This window comes from Mytilus galloprovincialis, chromosome 2 (genome assembly GCF_965363235.1).
Source record: "Mytilus galloprovincialis chromosome 2, xbMytGall1.hap1.1, whole genome shotgun sequence".
Classification (NCBI taxonomy): Eukaryota; Metazoa; Mollusca; class Bivalvia; order Mytilida; family Mytilidae; genus Mytilus; species Mytilus galloprovincialis.
Window position 1 is genome coordinate 65901019 of NC_134839.1, and position 27904 is coordinate 65928922.

The 27904-nt window shown below is 32.5% G+C and overlaps 1 protein-coding gene and 1 long non-coding RNA gene across 2 annotated transcripts; one reads left to right on the forward strand and one right to left on the reverse strand.

The window, feature by feature from the left end:
* Window positions 1–1719: 1719 nt before the first annotated feature.
* Window positions 1720–14092, reverse strand: LOC143064146 (solute carrier family 35 member B1-like). The gene is made up of 7 exons (XM_076236769.1): window positions 13907–14092; window positions 8842–8945; window positions 7979–8106; window positions 6885–7073; window positions 3708–3834; window positions 3246–3352; window positions 1720–2071 (listed from the first exon to the last, which is right to left on the reverse strand). The coding sequence occupies exons 1-7, from the start codon at window positions 14068–14070 to the stop codon at window positions 1859–1861; spliced, it is 1032 nt and encodes a 343-aa protein (XP_076092884.1). The 5' UTR covers window positions 14071–14092; the 3' UTR covers window positions 1720–1858.
* Window positions 14093–19430: 5338 nt separating this feature from the next.
* On the forward strand, window positions 19431–26642 carry LOC143064147 (uncharacterized). Its single transcript, XR_012975191.1, has 3 exons — window positions 19431–19593; window positions 20876–21015; window positions 25421–26642. It is a non-coding gene; the product is annotated as an uncharacterized LOC143064147 (long non-coding RNA).
* Window positions 26643–27904: the final 1262 nt, after the last annotated feature.

Genomic DNA, 27904 nt, shown 5'->3' on the forward strand with positions numbered 1-27904 from the left:
TAGTATAATGAACATCAATCACAATGCTTTTAACAGAAAGTTAAATAATTAAAAATTAACAAAGACCTTAAAGTAAGCAAGCTACCATTTGCAAGAAAAAGCCATGAACACTGTTATTCTTTTGCAAGTTTTACAAAATATGAATATGTATTATAATTATCTATCAATGAAGTCATTATTGAAAATGTAATTTTTAATGTTAAATCAGATTTTAATAAATATTTTATTGGCTAAAACTTAAGCCGGAGTATTAAAAAAATATCATACAAAGTGTTTATTTCACAGCAAGAAATACATCAATGTATAGTTCTTCTTGTCAGATTCATTTGCACAAGGGTTTAGAAAATTTAAAATCATATTGTTTCAAACTTATATTATCTGCATTTAGCGTTTACACAAAAACATTATATACATGTATGGTTGATCACAATAATTATAGTAATTCAATTTTGACCATTTCACAAATTAGTTAAAATTAATTAATTCCTTTAATTTAAACAATTTAATTAGATATGTGTGTTTCTAGTTTGACCTATATTACTTTATAATTGTAATGAGAATGAGAAAGAAACTATAAACACTTCTGAGGTTATTTCAAAGATAAATATACTTGCTTATTAAGAGATAAATCATGAAAAAGATAGTAAAGCATTTCTTCTACTAGAAACATTTACCAAATATGATAATAATCAATGAAAAATACTACATGTATAAATGTAATAAAAAAAAATATGACTTACTGAATGTTAATTGTGTAGTTGCACCATTGTTTTGGCAAAATTGAGGCAAATTTAAATTTTTAATAAACAATATTGATTTTAATGAAGCCATGCTATGGTGGTTTTTTTGTGTATCTTGGATGTTAAATGTCAACCCAATAACATAACAGTCTTACATCAATCAATATATTTCAGACAATTACAGAAATATGAAAGATGTAAGGTATACATCAATGAGAAAGCTTCCCAACAATGCAGAAAAGCAAAATGACATTAAATAGTCAACAACGGCTTCAAAACTATATGGTATTGAGGTTATAATATTTCATTTTAACATTGCTCAATACTTAATGAGGATCTGAACAGGAGTCCATATTTCAGTAGTCTTTCATTTTTAGGACAATATTTTCTATTCTGAAAACCTTATCCATCCCTGCTATCAAATTTTCATATGGTAAAGATGTCTGAGCTCTTGATTTTGTTCATTTAATGCCATTTCTTCAATATTGGTCCTTAATTTTATTACTAAGTGGTACAAATTAGCTTGTTGTAAAAACTGCTGTTGTAAAATAATCAAGAAAAACAAATTTCACAAGAACACTGAAAATGATTAATATCTATCCTTTTACAGTTTAGTTTAAACATTTTCATTTATAATGGATTTTGAAACAAGTTATTACAACTTATATTAATCCCTTTCCACTTTGCGGATCCTTTTACAGAAACTTATATTAAAGATTCAAAGTGGACACAAAATTATTTTTTTTCTATCCAGAATAAGTTCATCAATTCATCATATGTTTCTACCAATGCAGCTTAAACTTTTGTATTAAATTGAACATTAAACTTATTAATTCAATTATACTGAAATGTCCCTCTTTAAAGAAATCTGTGAAATCTGTCAAAAATTTGTGATTATTAACTGCATTTGAAATATCATTTCATTTAACTATTTACTTCATTATCTCTATATAAATCACATTTGCTAAATGTAAAAAAAAATAATTCCGGGTGGACTCAGTTTCTATTCTAATCCTCTAAAAACTGCAAATGAATAAAATACACCAGCAAACATTTAACAGAAATTGTAACCATCAGCAAACATAATATACAAATAAAAATCTACACATTAACGATCATTATCTTTTGTCTTTCTTTTCCTTCTTTTCCTTTCCATAGGCACTGTCTAAACCAAGTCCTGTGAACACCATAGCAGTTCCAAGCCACTGTCTATTGTTCATAGGGTTTTGGAAAAATATAACTGATGCAAGAATTGTAAAGAATTTACGTGTTGTAGTTATGATAGAACATGTTAATGGTCCAAATGATGTCACTGTCATGAAGATGAACATCTGAAAAAAAAAATAATAACAAACATTTTAAAACAAGAATGTGTCCACAGTACACGGATGCCCACTCGCACTATCAATTACTATGTTCAGTGGACCGTGAAATTGGGGTAAAAATCTAATTTGGCATTAAAATTAGAAAGATAATATCATAGGGAACATGTGTACTAAGTTTGAAGTTGATTGGACTTCAACTTCATCAAAAACTACCTTGACCAAAAACTTTAACCTAAAGCAGGACAGACAGACAAACAAACGGACACACAGACCAGAAAACATAATGCCCCTCTTCTATAATAGGTGGGGCATAAAAATGATATATCATATATCTCCATGACTGATGTCAATAGATATGTATAGCTTCGGACAGTAAATATTTAAATCAAAGATACACTCTCTAATACAGTTTGTACAGACGAACGAACGAATGAACAGACGGAAGGACTGATGAACGAAGGGATGCACAGACCAGAAAACATAATGCCCCTCTACTACCTTAGGTGGGGCATAAATATACCAGCATCGTGGGTAAGTGAAAAAATGGACAGACATGATCCTTATAACAACTGAAAAGAATTTTTCATATCATATCAAATATAAAGAAATCTCTGTTGGTTTAAAAAAATTGTGAGTCTTTTCAAGGACGATGTGTGTCGTCTACAAGGCAGAAATGCCAAAGTCCATGTTTCAGAATGAACTCCTAACATAATTATCACAAATAATAATTTGCAGGTGCACAACTGTATATACATGTATATAAATTTGGATGAATTCTGTCAATTTTTATAGCAGACAATGCCATATGAGTTTTGTTCATTATTGAAGGCTGTAAAGTGACTTATAGTTGTTTATTTCTGTGTCATTTGGTCTCTTGTGGAGAGTTGTCTCATTAGCAATCATACCACATCTTCTTATTTCCACAAGAGATGACACAAATGATTATTTGAATTTGTCATGGCATCTGAATAATGTCATGTGACACAACCAAGAGTTGTATATGCAAATTGATCAACAGTATTGGCTGACAAATAGACATTGATTATCAAGTATATACTCCCAGTATAGATAGTGGTATAATTCAAAGAATTGCTGAATCTACCGTAGACAACCCTACAAATATTATTTAGTACCATGGAAATATGATATAGGAACATACCATCTAAGTCATTCAACTTACCTGGCCTAAAGCACTGGCACAACTAAAAGTTAACATCTTAAAAATTACTCCTGGATGCCTTTCAACAAAACCTAGAAATGACAGACCTTCTCCTGTAAATATCAAACCTAAAAAAACCAAAATCAAGTAATTAAATAAAAAGAGAGCAATAGCAAATTATCAGTTTATATTCCAAATATATTTATCTTTATCAAATTATTGATCAAATATCATGATCAATAAATTGATTATTCAATGATCTAATAATCACTTTTTAACCATACTAAACTTATCAACTCATATGAATCTTTTGGACCATATCAAAAAATATAATTATTATGTATAGTAACAGATGAAGGGCACAGTAGAATTGGTTATTTGCACATACTTTGAAATTTCCCAATTTCTTGGAGCATATGTGTTTGTTGGGTTTAATTCAATGTACAGGGAGAATTATTGAATTTTACTAAAAACAAAACTCACCTATACACAGCCATGCCACTGACCACAAATTAATTTGGAACATCATAGTGTATGGACCAGTTTTATGTTTAGACCTCATGTTTTCTTGTAAAGCCCCTGTAACTCCATCTAATGTCAAAGAGAGAAGCTGTAACAAAAACAAAGAGACTTTTAATAAAATATCATCATTACATTTATATAAAATTAATACATTTTAGAATAGTTATATATCTTCGAGTATGTTGAAATACATTTCTTAAGAAAAATCATGCAATTTACTCTATTTTCAGGGCTTTTAATTTATAAATTTACAAGAGGCTGTCAGAGCAACAGCAAACCGGATTTATTAATATTTATTTGTGTCCTAGCATTTTTCAAGATCACAAGAACCATAACTGATGCACAGTTAAAGTGAAAATCATCGATATCAAACTTGACCTCCATTTTTTCATCAGTAACAACATATTAAAATTTAAAAAGCTTTGGTTGAATGGTTCATGAGTAAATGCAACGACATGACTGGTAACACAATTTTTCAATCTTTCAAGAACTGTAACTCCTGAATAGAAAAGTGAAAATTGCCATTATTGAACATGACCTCAATTTTGTCATCAGTAACAACATATTTGAAATTTAAAAGTTTTGGTTGAACATTTCATGAGTAAATACTTGGACACAACTGGAAACACCATTTTTCAATCTTTTATGAACCATAACTCATGAACGGTAAAAGTCAAAATTGTCATTATTGAACTTGACCTCCATTTTGTCTTTAGTAACAACATATTAAAATTTTAAAAGCTTTGGTTGAACAGTTCATGAGTAAATGCACGGACAGGACTGGACTTGCCATTTTTCAATCTTTCAAGAACCATAACTCCAGAACCATTAAAGTCAAAATCGTCATTATTAAACTTGACCTCCATTTTGTTGTCAGTAACAACATATTAAATTTCTAAAGGCTTTGGTTGAACGGTTCATGAGTAAATGCAAGGACAAAATTTGGCTGCCGCCAGCCCGGTGAGCCGCCGTACATCCCCAAATCAGTAACTGACATTTTTGTCACAAAAATCCAGTTAAAAATGTAAGATGATGAACCACCTTTATAATTCTACATGTAAAATTGCTAAATTTGCTCGTATTTTTAAAAAGTTTGGTTTTCATTTAATCTTTTTCAATAATATGTTAATAGTTCCATGAGTAAAAGAAAACTAGAGGCTCTAAAGAGCCTGTGTCGCTCACCTTGGTCTATGTGAATATTAAACAATGGACACAGATGGATTCATGACAAAATTGTGTTTTGATGATGGTGATGTGTTTGTAGATCTTACTTTACTAAACATTCTTGCTGCTTACAATTATCTCTATCTATAACAGTACTTTCTGTGGAAAATGTTATTGAAAATCTTCAAATTTTAAGAAAATTGTTAAAAATTGACTATGAAGGGCAATAACTCCTTAGGGGTCAATTGACTATTTTGGTCATAGTGACTTATTTTTAGTTCTTACTTTGCTGTACATTATTGCTGTTAACAGTTTATCTCTATCTATAATAATATTCCAGATAACAAAAAAAAAACAGCAAAATTTCCTCAAAATTACCAATTCAGGGGCAGCAACCTAACAACCGATTATCCGATTCATCTGAAAATTCCAGGGCAGATAGATCATGACCTGATCAACAATTTTACTTCCTGTCAGATTTGCTCTTAATGCTTTGATTTTTGAGTTATAAGCCAAAAACTGCATTTTACCCCCATGTTCTATTTTTAGCCATGGCGGCCATCTTGGTTTGTTGGCCGAGTTACCGGACACATTTTTTTAACTAGATACCCCAATTATGGCTAAGTTTGGTTAAATTTGGCCCAGTAGTTTCAGAGGAGAAGATTTTTCTAAAAGATTACTAAGATTTACGAAAAATGGTTAAAAATTGACTATAAAGGGCAATAACTCCTAAAGTGGTCAACTGACCATTTTGGTCATGTTGACTTATTTGTAGATCTTACTTTGCTGAACATTATTGCTGTTTACAGTTTATCTCTATCTATAATTATATTCAAGATAATAACCAAAAACAGCAAAATTTCCTTAAAATTACCATTTCAGGGGCAGTAACCCAACAACAGAACGTCTGATTCATCTGAAAATTTCAGGGCAGATAGATCTTGACCTGATAAACAATTTTACCCGGTCAGATTTGCTCTAAATGCTTTGGTTTTTGAGTTATAAGCCAAAAACTGCATTTTACCCCTATGTTCTATTTTTAGCCATGGCGGCCATCTTGGTTGGTTGGCCGGGTCACGCCACACATTTTTTAAACTATATACCCCAATGATGATTGTGGCCAAGTTTGGATTAATTTGTCCAGGTAGTTTCAGAGGAGAAGATTTTTGTAAAAGATAACTAAGATTTACGAAAAATGGTTAAAAATGGACTAAAAAGGGCAATAACTCCTAAAGGGGTCAACTGACCATTTCGATCATGTTGACTTATTTGTAAATCTTACTTTGCTGAACATTATTGCTGTTTACAGTTTATCTCTATCTATAATAATATTCAAGATAATAACCAAAAACAGCAAAATTTCCTTAAAATTATCAATTCAGGGGCAGCAACCCAACAACGGGTTTTCCGATTCATCTGAAAATTTCAGGGCAGATAGATTTTGACCTGATAAACAATTTTACCCCATGTCAGATTTGCTCTAAATGCTTTGGTTTTTGAGTTACAAGCCAAAAACTGCATTTTACCCCTATGTTCTATTTTTAGCCATGGCGGCCATCTTGGTTGGTTGGCCGGGTCACGCCACACATTTTTTAAACTAGATACCCCAATGATGATTGTGGCCAAGTTTGGTTTAATTTGGCCCAGTAGTTTCAGAGGAGAAGATTTTTGTAAAAGTTAACGACGACGGACGACGACGGACGACGACGACGGACGACGGACGCCGGACGCAAAGTGATGGGAAAAGCTCACTTGGCCCTTCGGGCCAGGTGAGCTAATTATATGCATAGTTTAAAAGGTTTCAAAGCTAGAAACAAGGTAAATTTTTAAAGTGAAACTCTCAATGCCATTTCTACACGTGTAATTTGATTGTGTTGATGGGTGGCTAACTCATAAACGTAAATCACATATCAGTAAAAGGAATTGTGCTCCTAGTCCTAAATCAATAGATTTTATTGCTTCACTTGTACTTACTAAAAGCATTTCGCCAATTCCAAATAAAACAGCGGGCTTTCCAGATGCATTCTGATCTTTATATAAAAACATTGCTACACCAATCACTATGAGAAGTACATATAGAAATTTCAATGCTGGATACCTCTTCCTGGCCAGCAATATACCAAGAATTAACACTGGTATAGGTTTAGCTGATTTTCCAAGTACCTAAAAGATTAAATGAATGTTTTTAAACGCAAAACACAAAACAATATTCAATATCTATATAGACATGAAATTTTTGTAATAATCCATCCAACATAAAATCCCAATTTATCCCTATCCAAAAAAGAATATTTACCACTGTGATGCTTTTAATTAAGACTTGTATCAGCTTTCTAAATTTATTTAAAACCCCAAAAGATGTCTATTCCTTTGTGAGCCATTGTGATTGACAGATATATTTGGAGTAATTTTTAGTATACATGTACAATTCATTGTTTTTTTCACTCCGTCATTCTATTCTAACATTTAGATTCTGGAAATGTCAATCAATGTCAACAGTATGTTAGTGATGATACATGTACGTCAAAAGTATTTTCAAAGATATGTTCTTTGTCACATGACATTCCTCTCCAAATCGGCAAAAGCAGCTTTGTTGGAAATGGACTATATATTGACCACTAAAAGTCCTTTTGCTATTTGTGTTTTGGGTTGTTGTCTAATTTATGTATACGTAACTTTCTTCTTGTGGATAAAAACAATCATTTGCAATATAAAGCTTGCAAATGCTATATATAAAGTCTTTGTTAGTTGTAGTTGAAAATAAATTTATCATTGGCATTTATTGTACTTCATCATATCAGTAATTTTTAAAAATTTATTTTTTCATGATTTCTTTTTACCACTTGAAATTTTAATTTCCAACCCGTACTGACCAATATCAACAAATTTAGACTTTTTAACAGGGAAACAGCAATGAAAATCGAGCAAGAAACACATAACATAATTAAAACTGTTTTATTTATATAACTGACATGTTGCAGAGCTTGGTTGCATTGCAACATTGAGGTCCTAAAAATCACATGTAACCTAACAGCTGTTTAAACTTCATTCAAATACATGTACCATACCTGTGTTGGGTAACTGACATGTTGAAGAGCCTGGTTACTTGCCAACATAGCTCCCAAGTAGGACAGGGAACAAAACAGATTCATTTTTACTGGTGTCTGGTCTTCTTCTTTGTGCCATGTTGATAAAACTATAAAAAGAACAGACAGACATCTTATCAATGTAGATTTCAATGTTTAATAACATAATCTTTAGATAAATAAATGTTTTTTGTCTTCAGATAAAAACATGATTAACATTCTGTTTTGTCTAAAGATAGAAACTAAGTGTTACTCATATACATATATGTATATATGTATACCACATGTCATTTCTACTCCCTTCTATACACGTACTTGTTATCATGAAAATATTTATGTACTCAATATGCTCAATGTTTTTTTTCCCAAACATCCTGGTCTGTTTAGTGATGATTTGGTCAATAATCATAAACATTCCTTAGAATAGAATTTTTTCTTATAGTGTTTTAACACCACTTTCAACACTGATGGTTTAAAAGGCTGAAGGTGCAGTTCAAATTCAACTAAAATTGTAATTGGCTAGGATTGTCTGTTTTTCTGTCGAAGTGTTATGATTCTCACATAGGATTCATGATAAGGCTTCTTTCAACAATAAAAACTGGAAGAGGATTTGTTAGAAGAAGCCTGAATCCTCTGAGAAAATCACAGCAATCCGACAGAAAAACAGTCAATCTTAGTTAATTACAATTTGAGTTGAATGTGTATCACACCTTCCCCATTCTGGGTTAAAACTCACAACCTCAGTGCTGAGAGACTAGTGGTACAGTCGATAAACTATCACAGTAACATTGTTTCTTATCTAATAAACGTACAAGACAAATTATATAAAACCTGCATCTACTTACTAGTCTTTGCAGCAATGGCATTTATTACACACTGTACAAAAACCAAAGCCAAAGTGTATGTAAACTTTTCATTCTTTTCTCCTTCACCATATTTTCCTTTTGTGCTAAAATGAAATGGAATGTATGAAAATATAGTTATATACTATTTTTTTGACAATGCTTAATCAAAGAGCTGAAAGCTCTGAGGAAAAATGATGCCACTGTATCTAATATTAGGATATCTTTTTTGCAAGTCTTAATTTTCACATACTGTAATTAGTTTAACATTGCAACATGTCTTGTAAGCATATAATTGATATTTGTATATGTGTGTGTGTGAAATGAAGATGACAGCTGACTGTTTTTTTAGAACAAATGAATAGGTCAAGACTACCTGAATGATCTGCAGTATCCAATAACTACTAGCTGTTCTTTTGTATTAATAAATAAGTCAAGACGATTTAAATGATCTACAATATCCAATGACTATACTACTGGCTGTTCTTTTGTACATATAAATAATATAAAGACTACCTGAATAATCTAAAGTATTCTAAGTAATGTTTTTTTTTCTTGCAACTACATTTTTCTAAATCAAGAATATTAACTACTAGTATCCTTTTCAAACAAAATTATTATGAAGAGCCTGTTGTAATAAGCTCTTATACCCCATTAGTCGCATTCTTATTGAATTTTTAACAATTTTATTTTTTTATCAGTTATTGAAATTTGTGTCAGATTAGAACAATGAACTAGAACTTTAGGAATGGATCTTATAAGTTAATATGGAGCCATAGTATCGGACCCCTGCCCGGTAACAAAAATAAAATAAGCTTGAAAGGATACAAGTCAAGCAGCAAAATTTATCATCAGAGATTAGAAGTCATGGAAGTCAAAAGACGACGATACGTCTCCAAAATGTTTGCCAAACTTGAACTACAACAAGATCTAAAGACAAGGACGAACAAGGCGTTGAAGCCAAAGTTAGTATTTATGGTGAAGAATAATTCTAACTGTGAGTGTATTGACATTCCACCAAGTAAAAAACGATACAATATTCAAACTCATTCTTTGTAAGACAGTGGTCGCTTGGAATCAGCTAGACGACTCTGTTGTGCACGCATCAAGCGTAGAGTGCTTCAAATCTGTTCTCACGCCACGCCAATAAATCGACAGTGCTCTCTCAAAATCTTTGTATTAAGTCAGTATCGTATTGACAATTTATTCACATGTCATACAGATACAGTTACAGATTCTGATGCTGTAACTTTCCAAACAAATATTGAGTCCCAGTCTGCGATGTTAACCACTAGCCCGATGCCCTAAACTAGTAATTATCAGCTCGGACTAGTAAATTTTAATTATCGCTAGCCTGACCGGACTTGAAGAAATATAACATCCTTTCTATGTTATTTGAAATTTGAACATATTTGAAGTTAAGATTGACAAGTAATGCAGAAAAGATCGTCAAATTAATGTGTACAAAGTCTAAACTATCGAGATCGACAATTATACATTTATCCTAAGAAAGTGAAACAGAAACGTAAACCAGTCGCAATATTTCCGGTACTTTGATCTGTCTTATAACCAGTAGAAAGTGGACAGACACAGACACATTATATTTTATTATAACGAAGGCAGTTGTTTGTAAAACGAAAAGACTATCAAGTTTTCCCCCGATTAAATATATATATTTAATGTTCTTACAATGTTTTAGTTTTACTTCACATAATCAATAAAGTTATAAAAATAGATTTATGAGTATCTTAACAACATCGTGTTGGTACACTGCAATCTCTTTGGTAATAAGGACAGGAGACCATGTGTCATCAGACGAATCTTACACACTGCGTGGGTATAACCGTATTACTAATTTCCGATATTAAAAACTTCGTAAATCTGGATAAAGACAAGTATATATATATCCAATGGATATCAAGATGATTTCGATTAATACCCTTTCAATGGTTGTTAAGTTGAAATAGTAAGAAAGGCTGACATTATTTAGGAGAACTATTTTGTCTAGCGATTGCTGATCATTGAAGTTTAAAAAGTCCAACACCATAACAAAACGGATCTATTGATATATACCAGTTATTTACAATTGTAAGACATGTGCATTAAAGTAAAAGCTCGAATAAATACAAAAAGTCTAACAAAGGGATAGCTCAAAATACCATTAATAATAAAAAATATGGACATGTCAAGATTTTTAAAATAAAGTATGTAAACTGGTTCCTGCTCGACTACAACACTTTGTTCTAGTGTAGTATAATACAAGCAGATTCCAGTTAGTATGACTGTATGTAAAATAGTAAATATGAAACCAAGTGCCATAGGCGGAGGCATAATCGACTTCCATTCTGGTCAATGGTATCGGAAACATGCGGCTGAATGCGTCATTTTCCAAAAACTAAAGCCTCCCAGGTACATGGTACAAAGATGTTACATTGATATCTTGTACATGTACCACTAAAAAAGTTTTTTATTAGCATTCAAAATTTTGAGGGCTGGCGGTCTTCATCATTTGAGTAAAAAATTGGTGAGAGATTATATGTATCAAATGATTAGAGGTTGTCTATCTTGTTTATCTTTTGGGGTTCTCAGTCATTGTCATGACAACTTTCTGCTTTTTATAACCATGTTTACCTTGTACTTGTCACACAATTTGATTTTGACAAAAAATAAATGATCAGCTGAATTTAAAACAGATGCACCAAAAATAATTGTGAAGTTTCCACTTCTAATTAATAACAATCTTAAATGTAAAAGTTGTAAAAAAGACGTATGAATCCAAACATTTTCTAAAACCATATAATTAAAACCTTTTATTAGTAAGTGTATTGCAAATAATTATCAACTGTTTGTATCTTTTAAAAGAATGTGTCCCAAGTACACGGATGCCCCACTCGCACTATCATTTTCTATGTTCAATGGACCCTGAAATTGGGGTAAAAACTCTAATTAGGCATAAAAATTAGAAAGATCATATAATAGGGAACATACATGTATGTACTAAGTTTCAAGTTGATTGGACTTCAACTTCATCAAAAACTACCTTGACCAAAAACTTTAACCTGAAACAAGGACGAACTGACGGATGAACGAACGACCCACAGACCAGAAAACATAATGCCCCCTACAATTGCCCCTCTACTATTGTAGGTGGGGCATAAAAATGTGGTATGATTGCCAAACTCATCACAAGAGACCAAATGACATAGAAATAGACTTTTTTCATATTACCAACTTTTGACTCTGGATTATATAATTTGTCAAATGGTTACATTGGACATCATGGTACCTATCAGGTAAAAGCAAGCTAAAGAAGTAAAACAAAGCTTTCAATCTGTACAATTTTGGGGCAAAATTACCTGCGTACCATTTTTTTTCACTACAAAATCATTGGAAAACAGTAAACTTTCCCCTCAAATTACATCTATTATATGTTTGATCTTACTTATTTTGGTTGCTCTTACTTGACAGAGTACCATGATGTCCAAGGTAACCAGTCGTCAAATTATATAATCCCGGGTCAAAAGTCAGTAATTTGTAACTAGTCTATTAACAACTACATGTATAGGCCACAGTACAGGTTACAACAATGAGCAAAGCCTGTATTACATATTACATGTAGTCACCCCGTCTATAAAGGCCCCTAAATGACAAATGTAATACAATTCAAACAAGAAAACTAGATCAAGGTAAAAAGCTGAGTCTTGACTGATAATAGTTTTATACATATATATAGAAACCTTTCAAAATAAACAACATGAACAAAGATTGAAGAATACAATGTAGATCGTTTTATAATTCTTTCAACAAAGTTTTATTTTGCAAATGATGACTATAATGATTTATATCTAACAAACATTTTGAAGGATCTTATTAATTAAAATGTATATTCTTTTATAATTCTCATTTAAATAGGCCAAAAGAAGCTTTTCTTATCTCAATTTTAGGTACAATAAAAATTCATAGTATGCACTCAGGCAAATCTGCTGGGGAAGCCTTTAAATTTACCATCATCAGGCTATGTAAATTGATACTGGATAATAGTAATAATATCTATTCATGATATCTTCTTCAAACTGCTAAATGAGAAGAATTTTAAAAATCTTGAAATGTACATATTGTAGACTACATGTATGTCTTCTATTAAATGTTGACCTCCAGATGTCTTTTGGGTTTTTTTTTATGTTTGGTATCTTAACTGTCTCGTTTGCATGTTTCCAACATCCCCTTATTTATAAAAAGTCCTTAAACTATATTTAAAACTTAACATATACATTTGTGCAGAATTTTCTATAGATCTCCATGTCTCCATATGTTTCAGGAAACAAAACACCAATGACATATTTAACTTATTTTACGCTTAATCATGAAACCATTATCTAATACTACTGCCAGCAGATCTTGCATACAGATCCAGCATGCCCGTCCCCCCCTTTTCCGAGGGAAAAAATTTGGTAGATTATATAGGGAATCACTGAAGCATGACTGAAGAGGCCCCTCTAAGGTCAGTCAGACTCCCCCTCCCTTTTTAAGGCTTTAATGAAAAGTTCTGGATCTACCACTGTCTTGTATAGTACAACAGACCATCAATAATGGGGGAAATGGGGGAATTTTTTGTAATCATGATAGGATGAAACCTCTTTTGAAACATACATTGTAGTAAATATTGTGCCAATTATAATTATTATTCTTTATAAACAAATGATTGTATGCAATGATAACATACATGTAACGTCATAAACACAGGTTCACGATTAGATTTTTTAATATGTGTACGAATTCATACATACATATAGCTGCGGAAAAGTAGGTCTTAGGTCCTAATGTTATTTTTTGACTATTTGCGGATCTATGGTCCGCAAATAGTCAAAAAAATAACATAAGGACCTAAGAGCTATGGTTCCGCAGCTAACATACATACATACTGAATACACCAAGGTTATTAAATTCAGTATGTATACATTATACATACTAACAATTGAACAATGTCGTCTTGTATACCTGTGGCTATGAATAATTACATGTCAAGTTTGACATGTCCCGTGTCTTACGTGTAAATTTAGTTTCTTACATTGATTCCTGCAAAATTCCGTAGTAAAAGTAACAGACAAATGTTCCAAGAGCACAAAATATCAATTTGTTTCTGTTGGATGCCATGGGTTCCACGTGTTCTTCCTGTTTACTTTCTGTTATCTCGTGGTCCTCATTATCTATCGGTACAACACTCTGGTTCATATTTTGGTACGACGTGTCATGTGGAGAAGTACTTCCGGGTCATACAGCACATTTTGATTGGTTGCATGGTTTGTGAGCAAAATTTCAATGTGTGAACATTTTATTAAAATTCTGACTTTCTCCTGCTGTTAAACAAGTATTGTCTTAAAATTTAATGTAAAGTTAATAATAATAATTATAATTAATAATTTTGGAACGACCATCAATGCATTTGAATGGAGAAAAATCCGACATCAGGTTGGAACCCCCCCTTTTTTATCCTTGGTTGTAGTTAATGTTATTTGGACTACCTTGGTTGGGAACCCCCAGAGGCGGATTTTTGGGAAAAAAATTGGTTGCTTATTTAGGGAATCACTGAAGCGTGACTGGAGCGGGCCCCCTCTTAGGTCAGTCAGTGGGCCCCCACTTATGAAAATTTCTGGATCCGCCACTGACCCCCCCTTTTGTCGAGCCTTCAGTCGAAAAAGCGAGACATAGCGATCCTACATTCCGTCGGCGTCGTCGTCGTCCACACTGAATATTCAATCTGTGGTTAAAGTTTTTGAAATTTTAATAACTTTCTTTAACTATACTTCTACCACACTTGGACATTAGCTTGTTTATGATCATAAGATAGTATCCAGAAGTAAATTTTGTAAAAATAAAATTCCAATTTTTCCGTATTTTACTTTTAACTGGACTTAGTCTTTCTGCCAGGAAACAACAAATTCACTCTGTGGTTAAAGTTTTTAAAATTTTAATAACTTTCTTATATTTTTAATTTGTACCAAACTTGCATGAACAGAACTTGTTTATGACCAAAATCTAGTATCTATAAAAAGGAAATTTTGTTAAAATTTGGTACCCGTGTATCTGTATTTTACCTATAAATGGACTTCTTCCAGTTAACATTACATACAGTCTGCAGTTATTTTTCTGAAAGGCAGTGGCTATTTTGCCGGAGCCTCTTAGGGGCTATTTACTGACCGGCTCCTGCAAAATAGCCTCCTTGGCCTTTTTAAAAACATTTATTAGATTCATAAACTACCCTGGATTTTTATCAAACTTTGACAGAAGCTTTTTATAATCAACGATATTACCAAGAGAAATATTTTTATTGATTTTTTCCCTCATTTTTGTTGAGCCTGCGAAAGTACGGCAAAAGTAGGCGAGACACTGGGTTCCTCGGAACCCTTACGATTTTTTTTATCCTGGGTTGGGAACCCCCTTTTTTAAAATAGCTGGATCCGCCCATGAATTATGAATTATGAGATAGATACCTCCAACATTTAATAGGTAAAATTCAATTAAAAACACTTATTTGCTTTTAAGATACGTTATTTGCAGATGGGAGTTTCGAAAGGCATTGCAAAAAAAGGGGGGGTATAAATTCTCTTACCCTCAGGTGACACATGGTTACTTTCGTTTACTGTTTATTGATCTTTATTGTGACTTGTGAGGGGGCAGGACCTTTTTCGGGACGTCGGAATCGGGTGTTTTTTTTAAGCTCGTGATTTCGGGATTTATCCTTTCGTGATCTGGAAACTCTTTTTTCGAATTTCGGGATGTCGGGATTTAAATTTCTTTAAATTCGGGACCTCGGGATTTCACTGTTTTTTTTAATTTCCCCTTACTTGTCAAATTTTCCAAAATTGTGATTAATCTAAACATGGATATTAATTATACGAACTGTTTATACATCTATGGTCTTAAAAATATTCTGTTAATTACTACCACGTGCACGGTAGATACACGGTGTCCGGTTGTAATGATCGTGTTTTTCCCCAGTGAATAACGGACCACTGTTTTCGGGTGTATATCTTTTTTTTTGCGACTGAAATTATTTGCAATTAGATCGATTTATTGTTATTTTGTAAGTACCCCTGTATGGCAAGCCGTTCTCGTCAAAACTATGTTTAAACCATTTTTCGTAAAATTTACACACTGAGAATTAATTACAACAAAGCACACTGAGATTTAAAAACTTCAAAACGCACACTGAGAATTGAAAATTACACACTGAGAATTGAAAATTACACACTGAGAATTAAAAATTACACACTGAGATTTCATAAAGACGCACTGAGATTACAAAAATGAAAAACGCACACTGAGAATTGAAAATTACACACTGAGATTTCAAAAAGACACACTAGCTGAGAATAAATAAACTGAAAACACACACTGAGAATTTGAAATTACACACTGAGAATTTAAAATTACACACTGAGAATTTAAAATTACACACTGAGATTTGTGCGCACTTTTTATGCGCACATATCTAATTAGCATACTTAATCTGAATCTATTACAAGCTTAAAACAACAAGGGGACAGAACTCGTTAGTCCTTCGATTTGGTTCCAAATTATTAATAAAAAAAAAAACTTTAGAAATACAAGAACAAGAAAGATACCCACTTACTCTTATTACAAAATATAACCAAATGGTGAAAAACTTTATCAAAATTATAAGAAAACATTGGAACAATCTGCAAAAGAATGCAGTGAAATTTTTACTCAAGTGTCTATTATAGCATATAAACGTAACAAAACTATAAAAGATTAACTGGCGAAATCAGGGAAACAGTTGGAAGACTTTTGAAAAGGGACACATGTTTAATTACTGGTAGTAATGATCTGAAGTATAGGCAACAAACTTATGAAAATGAGCGATGTTAAGTCTTGAAATTTATTACGAATGTTGGTTAAAGGAATCGCATTTCATTATAATGACAAGAGTTCTTCAGATCAAGATATTAATCTGTTGAATTATTCATCTCATGAATATTCATTAGTAATTTGCATATTAATCTCAGTGTGTAATTAACAATTCTCAGTGTGTGTTTTTCAATTTATTTCATCTCAGTGTGTCTTTTTAAAATCTCAGTGTGTTTTTTTATTTTTTTAAATCTCAGTGTGTTATTTTAGGTTTTTAAATCTCAGTGTGTATTTTTTTCGAAAAAAGGGTTTAAACATAGTTTTGACGAGAACGGCTTTGCCATACCCTTGTATAGTATTTTTAATCGTGACTGTTCATCTTGTTCTTTGAAACCTGAAACTTGAGTAGCTTCTCTGATTTTAAAATATGAAAGTTGGGCTATGAAGCCATGCCACGGTGAACGGACAATGTTAAATGATTCAGTGATTGTTAGATGCTTTCACAAAAACGCCATACATGTTCAAGACGAGAATTACAATGGGCACGTCCTGTAATTGAAGACGTTCGGGATGATGATGTTGGGAAGTAAATATGTATATAGAATGCCTTTAAAAATGAGAGTACAACTGTACATCGATTGTATATTTATTAGATATGTATTGCAACTGGAACCTACGGACCCTTTAAAGAGCTGTTGCAAGGTTTCTTAACGTGCAGTAAGCGTGACACTCTCTCTACACGACTCTTTCTGACCGTACTTGAAAATCCCATACAGCCAAACGGACCCCCACTTTGGCAAGGGTTTTACTGTCGGTCGGAAGACGGTAACCATATTTCTATTCCACAGTACCTCTTCGGGAGGAAAAAAATATAGATATCTAGCTATAGGTTTGTTATAAGTCATGTCAGTACCTGCTGAGCTGATGATAAACCCGGTAACTTATCCAATGCAATTAGTAGACAACAAAATAAATAATCCGTAAGACAGCTTTATTACGATCGTTTTGGTAAAGATCGAAATGTGTGTATAATAAATACGGTATCAATTTGTATTCTTTAAATTTCTGATAGAAATGAAGCTATGCATGGTCGAGCCTTTATTTCTATGTGACCAACCATAGCATACTATGCGTGATCAGACTCGTCCAGACTGAGAGTGCGAAGGCGCATTTGAACATTGGCACAATCTCGATTCTGATTTCTAAAACGACGAAACATATTATCATCAATACAAATAGTAAATGACATACAGGTACTTGGGGAATGAAAATTTTTTAAGTCCTCTTGCCTTTCTTCCTATTAATTATTTTCGCGTATTTCTATATTATACGACCAAACATGTACTACAAATAACCTATATTTGCTATTTTCTAGAATTTTCAAGTTAACTATCCACAGAGTCGCCGATATATTCAAATGACGTAGATGTTAGCAGGTATAGGTCAACTTACGGCCTTCAACAGTTACCAAAATCCACGTGACAGAATAACAACCTTTAAAGACTCCAACAAGATATTAATCAATTAAACGAGGAACAAATGACATGAGTTTACGTGTACAAAACAAATATGATATACAACAACGAACGACAATTACTGAATTGTAAACTTCTGACTTGGGATGAGCACTTACAGAATGTGGCGGGTTTCAACATGTTTGCGGGCACCCAACCCTCTTCTTACTTTGGACAGCGGTATAACAGCACAGCAGATGTAAAAACTGTAACAAGAGGGTGTCAGATTGACAGTAGACCGGATTTTCCTGCATATGAGAATATTTTTTTGCAAATGTCGAACAAGTAAAAAAAAATATAGGGTTCAGAAATAGAAAGGCCAAAATCAATTTAAGTATCACTTTTTGCTACTAAAGGGTCTACAACCCAACAACGATAAAAGCTAAAATAGTGAAAATCGAAATAGTCACAGGAAATAACAAATATCCTAATTTGAAAAGAGTTTGTAAAATCGTTTTCAAGTTATTGCACAGATAGTGTTTGACAGACACCCGGCCGTCAACCGTACATCACCATATCAATAACTGACATTTGCTTTAAAAAAACGGTTAAAAATCAGTTGAAATGGCTTGATGTGTTGTAAGACCAAAGGTATGTTAACTAGAAAAAAACCTCATATGAGATCACCAGAAACCCCATGCAATATTAGCTTAATAAGTGTATGTTACAAAGTACGGATTGAGAAAGCTTTAAAAAATAATTTCACTGTTCTATCTGTTTTTTTCTCTCTAATCATTAAACAAAATTGCCAAATTCTCATGAGCCTTTCTTTAACATGAACTTTGATCCACTTTATGATCTTTCTATGTGCATGATTTCGTTTTTCTGTTAATCATTTATTTCTGTAATTATTACCTGTAACCATCTGCACAGTACAATGATGTTAGTATTGATAATCTTTTAGACATACTTTTTTTACGATTTTATATTTTTATATTTTGCCCAAATTTTTCTTCCCCTATTTTTCCAGTTATTTTTATCCACTAAACCCTATGCATACCCTCATGTAAGGATCTGACAAAAAAATATTTTTCATGAAATGTGCATTCAAAAGACTTTTAAATATAAAGTGTTAACGACCACGACCGTTGCAAACCAAATTTAACGTTAAGCGCTAGGCCACAAGAAATGTGAAATGAAGTATAGAAAGTCCATTTGCAGGGATGATTACCTCTTCCTTTCCCGCAAAATACTTCGGAACGCTTCTTTTTTTCGTAATCGATGTATTCCCTTAACAGTAGCAAACGGTTTCGAAAACAGCAACATAGCAGAGCTTTAAAATGCAATATGACCTTTGATATGTAGAATTCTGAAATGGAATTATTATTGTTATACTCAGGGACAATTTTATCAATAGTCACATTTTTATTCGGTAAGGATATTTTTTTGTAATTTATCTTCTCTGCATGGTCATTAGTGCATTATCGATCCTTCAGAAAAAATATTCCTTTATCTAATGGCGGAGAGAATAAAGATTTTCAAAGCTGTTTGCATTTAGGTCACTTCTGCAAAAAAACCAAAAACACTACATATATATTTTTTTAAACTACAAACAAATAAATAGATATATATTGATATGCGATTGTTAATATTACAGAAAAACTTCAAATCATTACTTGGAGGTTTTCATATAACGATTGTTTGTCTGAAATGGAATCGTAATTGGTCCTGAGCTTGTTCTCTGCTTGCGCTATTTTATTTGTATCGAAAAAAGTATATAAAGGTTTTATTAAAATTAATGAATATGTCCCCCGTTAACATTATGCTTCCCCCAATATCACTCCTTTGTTGGACTGTATCCGCCTAAGCATACTCATGTATCGGTATTAGGTGTCAACCAGGAGCGATAGAAAATCGATAAGGCTTTCATTAATAATGGATGTCGCACTAACGGTAAAATATTGTTAATTTCATTTGCATTGAAACGCCTTTAAAAATAATACAGACAGACATCCACGTAAGCTGTCTGCATGTAAATCATGAAAACCATCGCTTCAGCATCGCTTAACTTGACTTGAAAATGTATGCACATCAATTCATAAATTTATTATTAATTTAGCCTTTATAACTATACGATCCTTTATAAATACAGCTTTGGTTTAGTATAGTTCAATGTATATTAAAAGAGGGCCATGCATGTTTTTTTTTTACAGCGAATGACCGTGATGGCATTCTGGTGTATTACTATCGCCTAGATATTCGTTTTGGGTTTGTAACCGATCTATTTATACATACTAAATACGCGGATATCAACGAGTGCAAAGTAGCATCCCTTATCGTTGTTATAAATACATCTATTCAATAAATACAAATATTTTTGTTTAGAACATTAATTAATAATATGAAAATGTTTTGTCGTTAGATATATATATATGTAAGTAAACAAATCATTGATAATATTTATGCATATAGTGTCAAAGCATGCGGAAGAATGTCTCAAAGAATGTTTTGCAACACTTCCGGCAAGGACCGGTAACTCTACATGGAAGATTGTTTGTCTATGGGTAAATATGAATGCCCACTCTGACATATCCAATCTTTAAGAAAAATGGATTTTTTACAGAAGAGTGTCCACCATGCACTTGTACTGCACTATTATTACAAAAGTAAAATAGAATGATACATTAAAAGCTGATCTGCAATCCGTCTTTCAGGAGTGTCATCAGGACTAGAATGCATATCCTGTGAATGGACTGCAGGAGAGACAACAGAAGCTGGATGTGTATCTGCGCCATTCAGAGAAAACACTACGCTATGTGAACAAACAGATGGTAACGAAAACTTCATTTGTGAGGTAAACAAATCCGTTTTAAAATCGTAAATCTAGAGTATGCATGCTCAAGATTAGCTGTTAAATAAACAATTTACATTGATATAGACATAGGCGGATCCAGGGGGGGGGGGGGGTCCTGGGGGCCCGCCCCCCCCCCTTTCGTGGGAAAAATTTGATTGATTATATAATTGAAGCATGACTGGAGCGGCCCCCCTTAGGAAAAGTTCTGGATCCGCCACTGATAGACTATGTATAAGTGTTCATTCAGGACCAACTGCTTAAAAAATGTTATTTTCCTACAATATCTTAATTAAAACAGAACTAGTGATACAATGATGTTCGTCTATACAAGGCACAATTCTTCTCAAGATTATGAGATGGTTTCGAAATTAGCACTTTTTTTCAAATATTCTATCAACTACAACAACTTTTTGTTTGCATCTTTGTTAATTTTTTTGTATGTTTGTTTGAAATTTTTTAAAAGTCAGTTGTTTTGTACGTCTGTCATTGGGTCAATAAGTTTTTGGCCACTGGATCCTAATTACTGTCAAATCAACATATTATCTATTTGGGTAACTCACCCATTTTTGTCAATATAACGGCACTATGAATAACTGTCATACAAGTGGGGGGTTTAGCTAGCTCATAACCAGGTTCACACACTATTTTCGTCCGAAAATGCATGTACCAAAAGTATGTGATCTGTTTTTTATCCATTCCCTTGGTTTTATTGGCATTATTTATGGACTTCTCAATTTTAAATTTACCTTGTAGTTCGGTATTTTTGTTATACTTTTTTCTATATTCTTTTAGTAAATGTTGCCCCAGAAAATATACTAGTCGACTATAGTTCAGTGTTTTCTATATAATATGATTATACTTATTAACATTTTATAAGCATTTGACGTTAGAAATTGCTGTAGACCGACACACTGAATCCAATTTTAACGTGTAAATTTACAAGGTCACTGTGCTTAAACGGCTGTGGGTAACTTAAGGGCATACGATACAGTTTTGATCCTGTATTTACAGTTTAATGAAAATTTCCATATAGGCTAGTTTTTGCCTGCTTAAATCAAATATATAAGAAAAAATATACCTTCATGTGCTACTTTTTGAGTTAAACGAGGTCAAAATTTTGTATATTTGCTCAAAATTCGGATTTGTGGCTGTATTTTCCTTTTCGAAAGAAAGCCATAACTTTTTTGTTTTAAGAGATAAACACAATTTTTTTTTTGTTAGATAATTTGTAATTTTTGTATTTAACAAGTATCCTAAAAAAATATGCATTTTTTATTCAGAAATAACTCATATTTATCAAATGGTTATGAATTAAGAAAAAATCGTATTTTTTTGCTGTATATTTATCAAAATTAAAAAAAATCCTCTATTTACAGTTTTATAAAATTTGGTCCACATATTCTCCCTGCAAAATGAAACAAAAGGTCGTTTTAAAAAATAGGGGTCCATGCACTCGTTTTCAAATTAAATCAGTTTGAATGATAAAAAATAGTCGAAAAATGCATCTTTTCCCGATATGTCATAGTTTGACGTCGCGAAAATAACATTTTACGTTAGCAACGTCATTACATCCCCTGTAACTGTATCGTATGCCCTTAAGTTACCCACAGCCCAAGATGGCGGACTTTAAACTCGTTGATATTTAATTCATACAAAAGGTACCTTTTGCGACGTTTTTCATGCAGAATGTAAATATTTATAGGATTATTGAATAAAGAAATGACTAACAATTACCATAAATTTGTTAATATAGAGTTCACTAAAGCGGAAGGTCAACTTTAAAAAATGCATAAGATGTCCGTAACTTTTTGATCGAAACTAAGCAGACTGTCCGTAACTTTATTTTTAGATGTGGGTAACTTTTGATTTAAAATTTTAAGAATTACAATTTCAACAATTAGAAGACAATTAACATCATATTTGTAACCTTCGCGGCCGTTTATACTACTCATTGACCACCAAATGTGATTTTATTAACGCATCATACTTACACCACAGAAGTTTTATGTGGAGTTTGTGGTACTCTATACTGGTTATGGTTTGAACTTTTATTTACTGATGTGCGTCTTATCGACGTTTTTCGCTTGTCAGACCAAGGCTTTTCCATACTCTTTAATGTTTTGAGTTTAATTATATGTTTGCGGTTTACCTTCACCTCTGTTTCTTTCTATGTGTATTTTGATGAATACTCTTTGACGCGGCTCGGTATTTATACATCCCACCTGTTAGTTATAGTGTTATGATTTTTTTAATATGTTTCCTAGTATGTTTTTTTTCTCTCTTTGTATGTTATCAGGGGTTGTTAGACTATTAAATTACCCTGTTGTCCTACGTAATTATTTATATTTTTATATGCTATGTCGAATTGTTACACTATGTTGACTGCTCTTTTCCTTTTATTGTCACTGACTTTTACCTATTGTGTCTTTTAGTTTTATTCAGTTTAATGAGAATTAATGCAACTTGCATACAAATGAAATATGCAGCTAGCTGTAAAAGTAGGTTTATTCATTTATACAAAATGTCCTTTTTTTAAGTTTTCCCATTTACTGTAAATCTTGTGCCGCAATATCACCGTGCGCAACGTCCCAGTGTGTCCAGATTGACACCCCTATTATTTTACTGTCGATGCTGATGGGATTTGTTTTTGTGGGGATGAGAGAAAAGTGTTTTTGGCTTTTTCAAAAAGACGCAAAAAGTTTGTGCACTTAAGTCTCGTATAGTCTATCCACTCACTGCATGCCTGGGCAATTTGGGTTTCCCTCCAAAATCCCGGATTCACGCTACCCGTGTCGTTGCTGGCAGAAAATCAGTAAGTGTATACATGCTACATGTATGTGTAAAAAATACTTGTGTAGTCTACTTGTTCAAAAATAAAAACGAACAATGATGTTTCAACAGTTTATCTGCTATGATCGGAAACAACCCTCCGAACTAGGCGATTCGGGTACCCCGACGTTATACAAAATGAGACCCGAGTTTTGCGGATTTATCGTGATTTTTTTCATATTTTTCCCAATTTTGTCTTCCATCGATACAATGAATTATATCATACTAGACATCTATTTCGTTTTGTGAATATGTATTCGATGCAATCTCTATCATCAGTTTAAACATTACATCCGCGTATGTCGATTCTTTGAAAGTTACGGACATCTCTATTGGTATGATGAAAAAAGTTACGGACAAGTTGTTTTGAAGTTACGGACAGCCTAAGTGTTTTTTTAAATCGTGCTGTGATCGTTTATTTTGTAGAATTTAATCACCTTTCCAGTTTAGGGGTTTCCCTAAACGAATAATACAACTTTTAAATTCAGTTGTTTAATTGATGCATTCGTGGTATTGTTATTCTATAGAAGAAAAGTATCTAACCGACGCAAGGCGGCTCCATCTTGGGCTGTGGGTAACTTAAGTTACCCACAGCCGTTTAAGCACAGTGAAGGTAATACTTGAACATATCGAATTTCGCATTCTTCTTCAAATATATTTTAGTGGCACGTATTGAATCATAGTAAAACACAGCAAATAGAAAATGAAAAATAGCAAATGGATGTTAAAATAAATAAAATATCACACAAAAAACAAACAAAAAAACAAACAGAGATTGATGTCCCACGAAGTCATGTGTTTTAGGATTAGTTCATGACGTAAACGTGGGCAATCCACAGGAAGACGGATTAGTTCATGGCGTAAACGTGGGCAATCCACAGGAAGACGGATTAGTTCATGGCGTAAAAATGGGCAATCCACATGAAGACATATCACACTAAATGATAACATTTCTGACTCCGAGCCGTTTTTGCTCAGCCTCTTTTTCGTAAACGACCATTGAATGTGTGTGCTTAAAGAAGCAGCGAATCAAAAATGCACTTGTACAAATACTTGGGTTTACTCGACTGGGTCACATAATATTACATTAAAATATAAATGTCTATCTTTTCATCGATTCCCCTAAACAAAATGTTACTAGTATTCAGATTTACCCTCTTGCTATTAATTTTGGAAGGATTTATTTTATGAATATGATGACATACAGCAGTTGTCTCCCCCAAATAACTTAACAAGCTAATATTAATATCAACTCATTATGTGTATTGTCAACCAAAAGATCTGTGGTTTACAACAGATATACATTTTTTTTATATGCCAGGTTCTACAAACGATCAGAAATGATATTAAATTATCACAAGAAATTATGACTTTTATATCTAGCTTAAAAATAATAATGTTTTGATAATATGTATAGAATAGAATAGAATGTCAATATACCAAAAAAAAAGTCATTTAGTGGGAAAATATTGCTTTAGCTCGACTGATTTCATGACATATTTGTTTTAGTTTTCATAAAATGGGCTTTTAGCGGTTTGCTATGTTTCTGTAGCTCAATTATGTTTGTTTTTTACAGACAAAAGTGAAGTTCAGGACTGAGTCAGACAACCATTACCTTTCAAGCGTGATAAGGAGATGTGTATTAGAACATGGATATTGTGACAACCATTGCGATCCTATGTCTGACATAGACTGTTTCATCTGCTGTAATGCTAACAACAAATGTAATAGCATACCATTGTCATCTGACATCTTACCTGTTCACCTTACCTACAATATTACAAATACGGCAGCAGATGGTATATTCCGTGGTGGACCTTACTTATTTAGTATTACCATTTTTTCTACTGTAAACTTTCTGGTGTTTTAACTTTTGACTACATTTTTTTATGTCAGTTGTGAATTCAAAGTATGTGAATCTTTTTACAGTATTTTCCTAGTTCAAGATTGAAATAGTCAGTGTTTGTTTGTTTCATACATTAATTTGAAATAAGCCTACAGAGAAAAGTGTGTTGAAAAACTGCACCTCTTAGTCATTTTAGTTTTATATTATTGTTTGGTTGCTGTCTCACTAAGTACACCATTAATTAATTTGTCGGTTTCTTATAGTAATAGAAAGGCCCGGGGAAATGAAACATACTCTGTATAATGTTCACCACTGCATGCAGTACTTGCAGGTATTAAATGTGTATTGTAACAGTTTACATAAATATAATTTGTTCGTTAAATGTTAGGTTTAAATGTTTTTATCTCCTTGTTGGTTGTGATGTTTTTTTCATTCTGGTCACAAGTTAAATCAAAATTATGTTTTGAAAATATTTACTAGTTAATCGCAAATAATCAAAAGTATACACTGGTAACGTTTAAACCCCATGAGCATCGTTTTGTATAGGAATGACATTTAATATTATTCTAATTTTTATATAAAAAAAAAATCCTTCTGGATTTTCCATCTAAGAATCTAGACTTTTCATGACGACTCTATTTCAGAAATAATTCCCTTTGGAATTCTAGGTTGTGTCAAGATTTCTGAACACTAAAACAAATGCAATGACACAAAATCAATTAGGACATCTATATTCCAGATCAATATTCAACCAAAAAACTATCAAAGTCAGGTATAGTTATCATTTTCTGAAACAAAGCCGATTGAATGAGGCTATCAATAATATAGGGCAATGAATCATATAAATTTGATAAAACTTTAACCAAGCTGCTGTTAGGTTAAACATTAACTGAACGCATTAGCAATATGCCACGTTTTATTACTTTATATCGGAATATTTCAAAGCAAACAGGGACTTTTTTTTTTTAAAGTAACTCATATATCAGTTGATTTAAAAAAAAAACCATTTATGTAAAAAACAGTTTCAATTAATGTAAACCTATCAACTTTCAGTTTAATTTTTAATCAGATGTTGTCTAAAGTGACATATACATTTTTATGAACTGTATTGTATTTTACCATATCAAAATCAAAATAAATTGTTAAATCTTTGTGTCATATATTTCTTCTTAATTGCCTTCTGTCTGTTCTAGGAGTAGCTTTATCCGAGAATTATTTATAACAACTCAGGAGCTAACAGGTATAACATCATATTCAAATCTTGCATAAATTTTTCTGAAGAAGAAAAAAAGCTATAATCCCTAACGGGAGGGATTGGGCTTGATATTCATATAACGAAGACATAATTTTTCAATCAGTTTAATTCAGGTCTGGAGCTGGCATGTCAGTAACTGTTAGTAGTCTTTTGATATTAATGTTTTATTGTCATTTGTGTTACCTATTCTGACATCGGACTCAGACTTCTCTTAAACTAAGTTTTACTGTGCGTATTGTTGTGTGTTTGTTTTTTCTACATTGGCTAAAGGTATAAGGGGAGGGTTGAGATCTCAAAAAACATGTTTAACCCTGCCGCATTTTTGTGCCTGTTCCAAGTCGGGAGCCTCTGGCCTTTGTTAGTCTTGTATGGTTTTTAATCTTACTTTCTTGTGTATAATCCTGAGTTTAGTAAGACGTCCATTATCACTGAACTAGTATACATATTTTTTAGGGACCAGCTAAAGGACCCCTCTGGGTGCGGGAGTTTCGCGCTGCATTGAAGACCCATTGGTGCTCTACTGTGGTCGGGTTGTTGTCTCTTTGACATATTCCCCATTCCCATTTTCAATTTTATACTTTTGTTGGCCCTTATTTTATTTCACATGGACACATATATAAACTTATATACCAGTGGGACAGATGCAGAAAGAGCTATGGCCATTTTCCCCTGGATTCTTTTCATTCGATAAAATAGGCAATCACGTTTTAAATAGCCCGATAAATGCTAATTATAGTACATGAAAATACGTCATATCATCTATTTTCATACCCTGAACAGGTATTACTAAAAAAAACATGGCCAAGACTATTGATTTTTCTTATATTGATTTTGTTTAATTGTTAACACCTTTTATACGCATAAGGTACTATACCACGTAACTTGTCAAGAAGCTAAATAATATCGAACAAATTCAAATGGGATGTTGTTTTTCTCGTTCTGAATATATGTATATCTGT

What these genes read in the sequence shown, in the direction of transcription:
- LOC143064146 (XM_076236769.1), bottom strand. Translation starts at nt 14,070, where the DNA reads ATGAACCAGAGTGTTGTACCGATAGATAATGAGGACCACGAGATAACA. An exon ending in GGAATTTTGCAGGAATCAAT is followed by an intron (nt 8,946 to 13,906) that starts GTAAGAAACTAA and finishes ATTTCATTTTAG; the next exon opens with CACAAAAGGAAAATATGGTG. An exon ending in GAATTGGCGAAATGCTTTTA is followed by an intron (nt 3,835 to 6,884) that starts GTAAGTACAAGT and finishes TTTTTGTTACAG; the next exon opens with CTTCTCTCTTTGACATTAGA.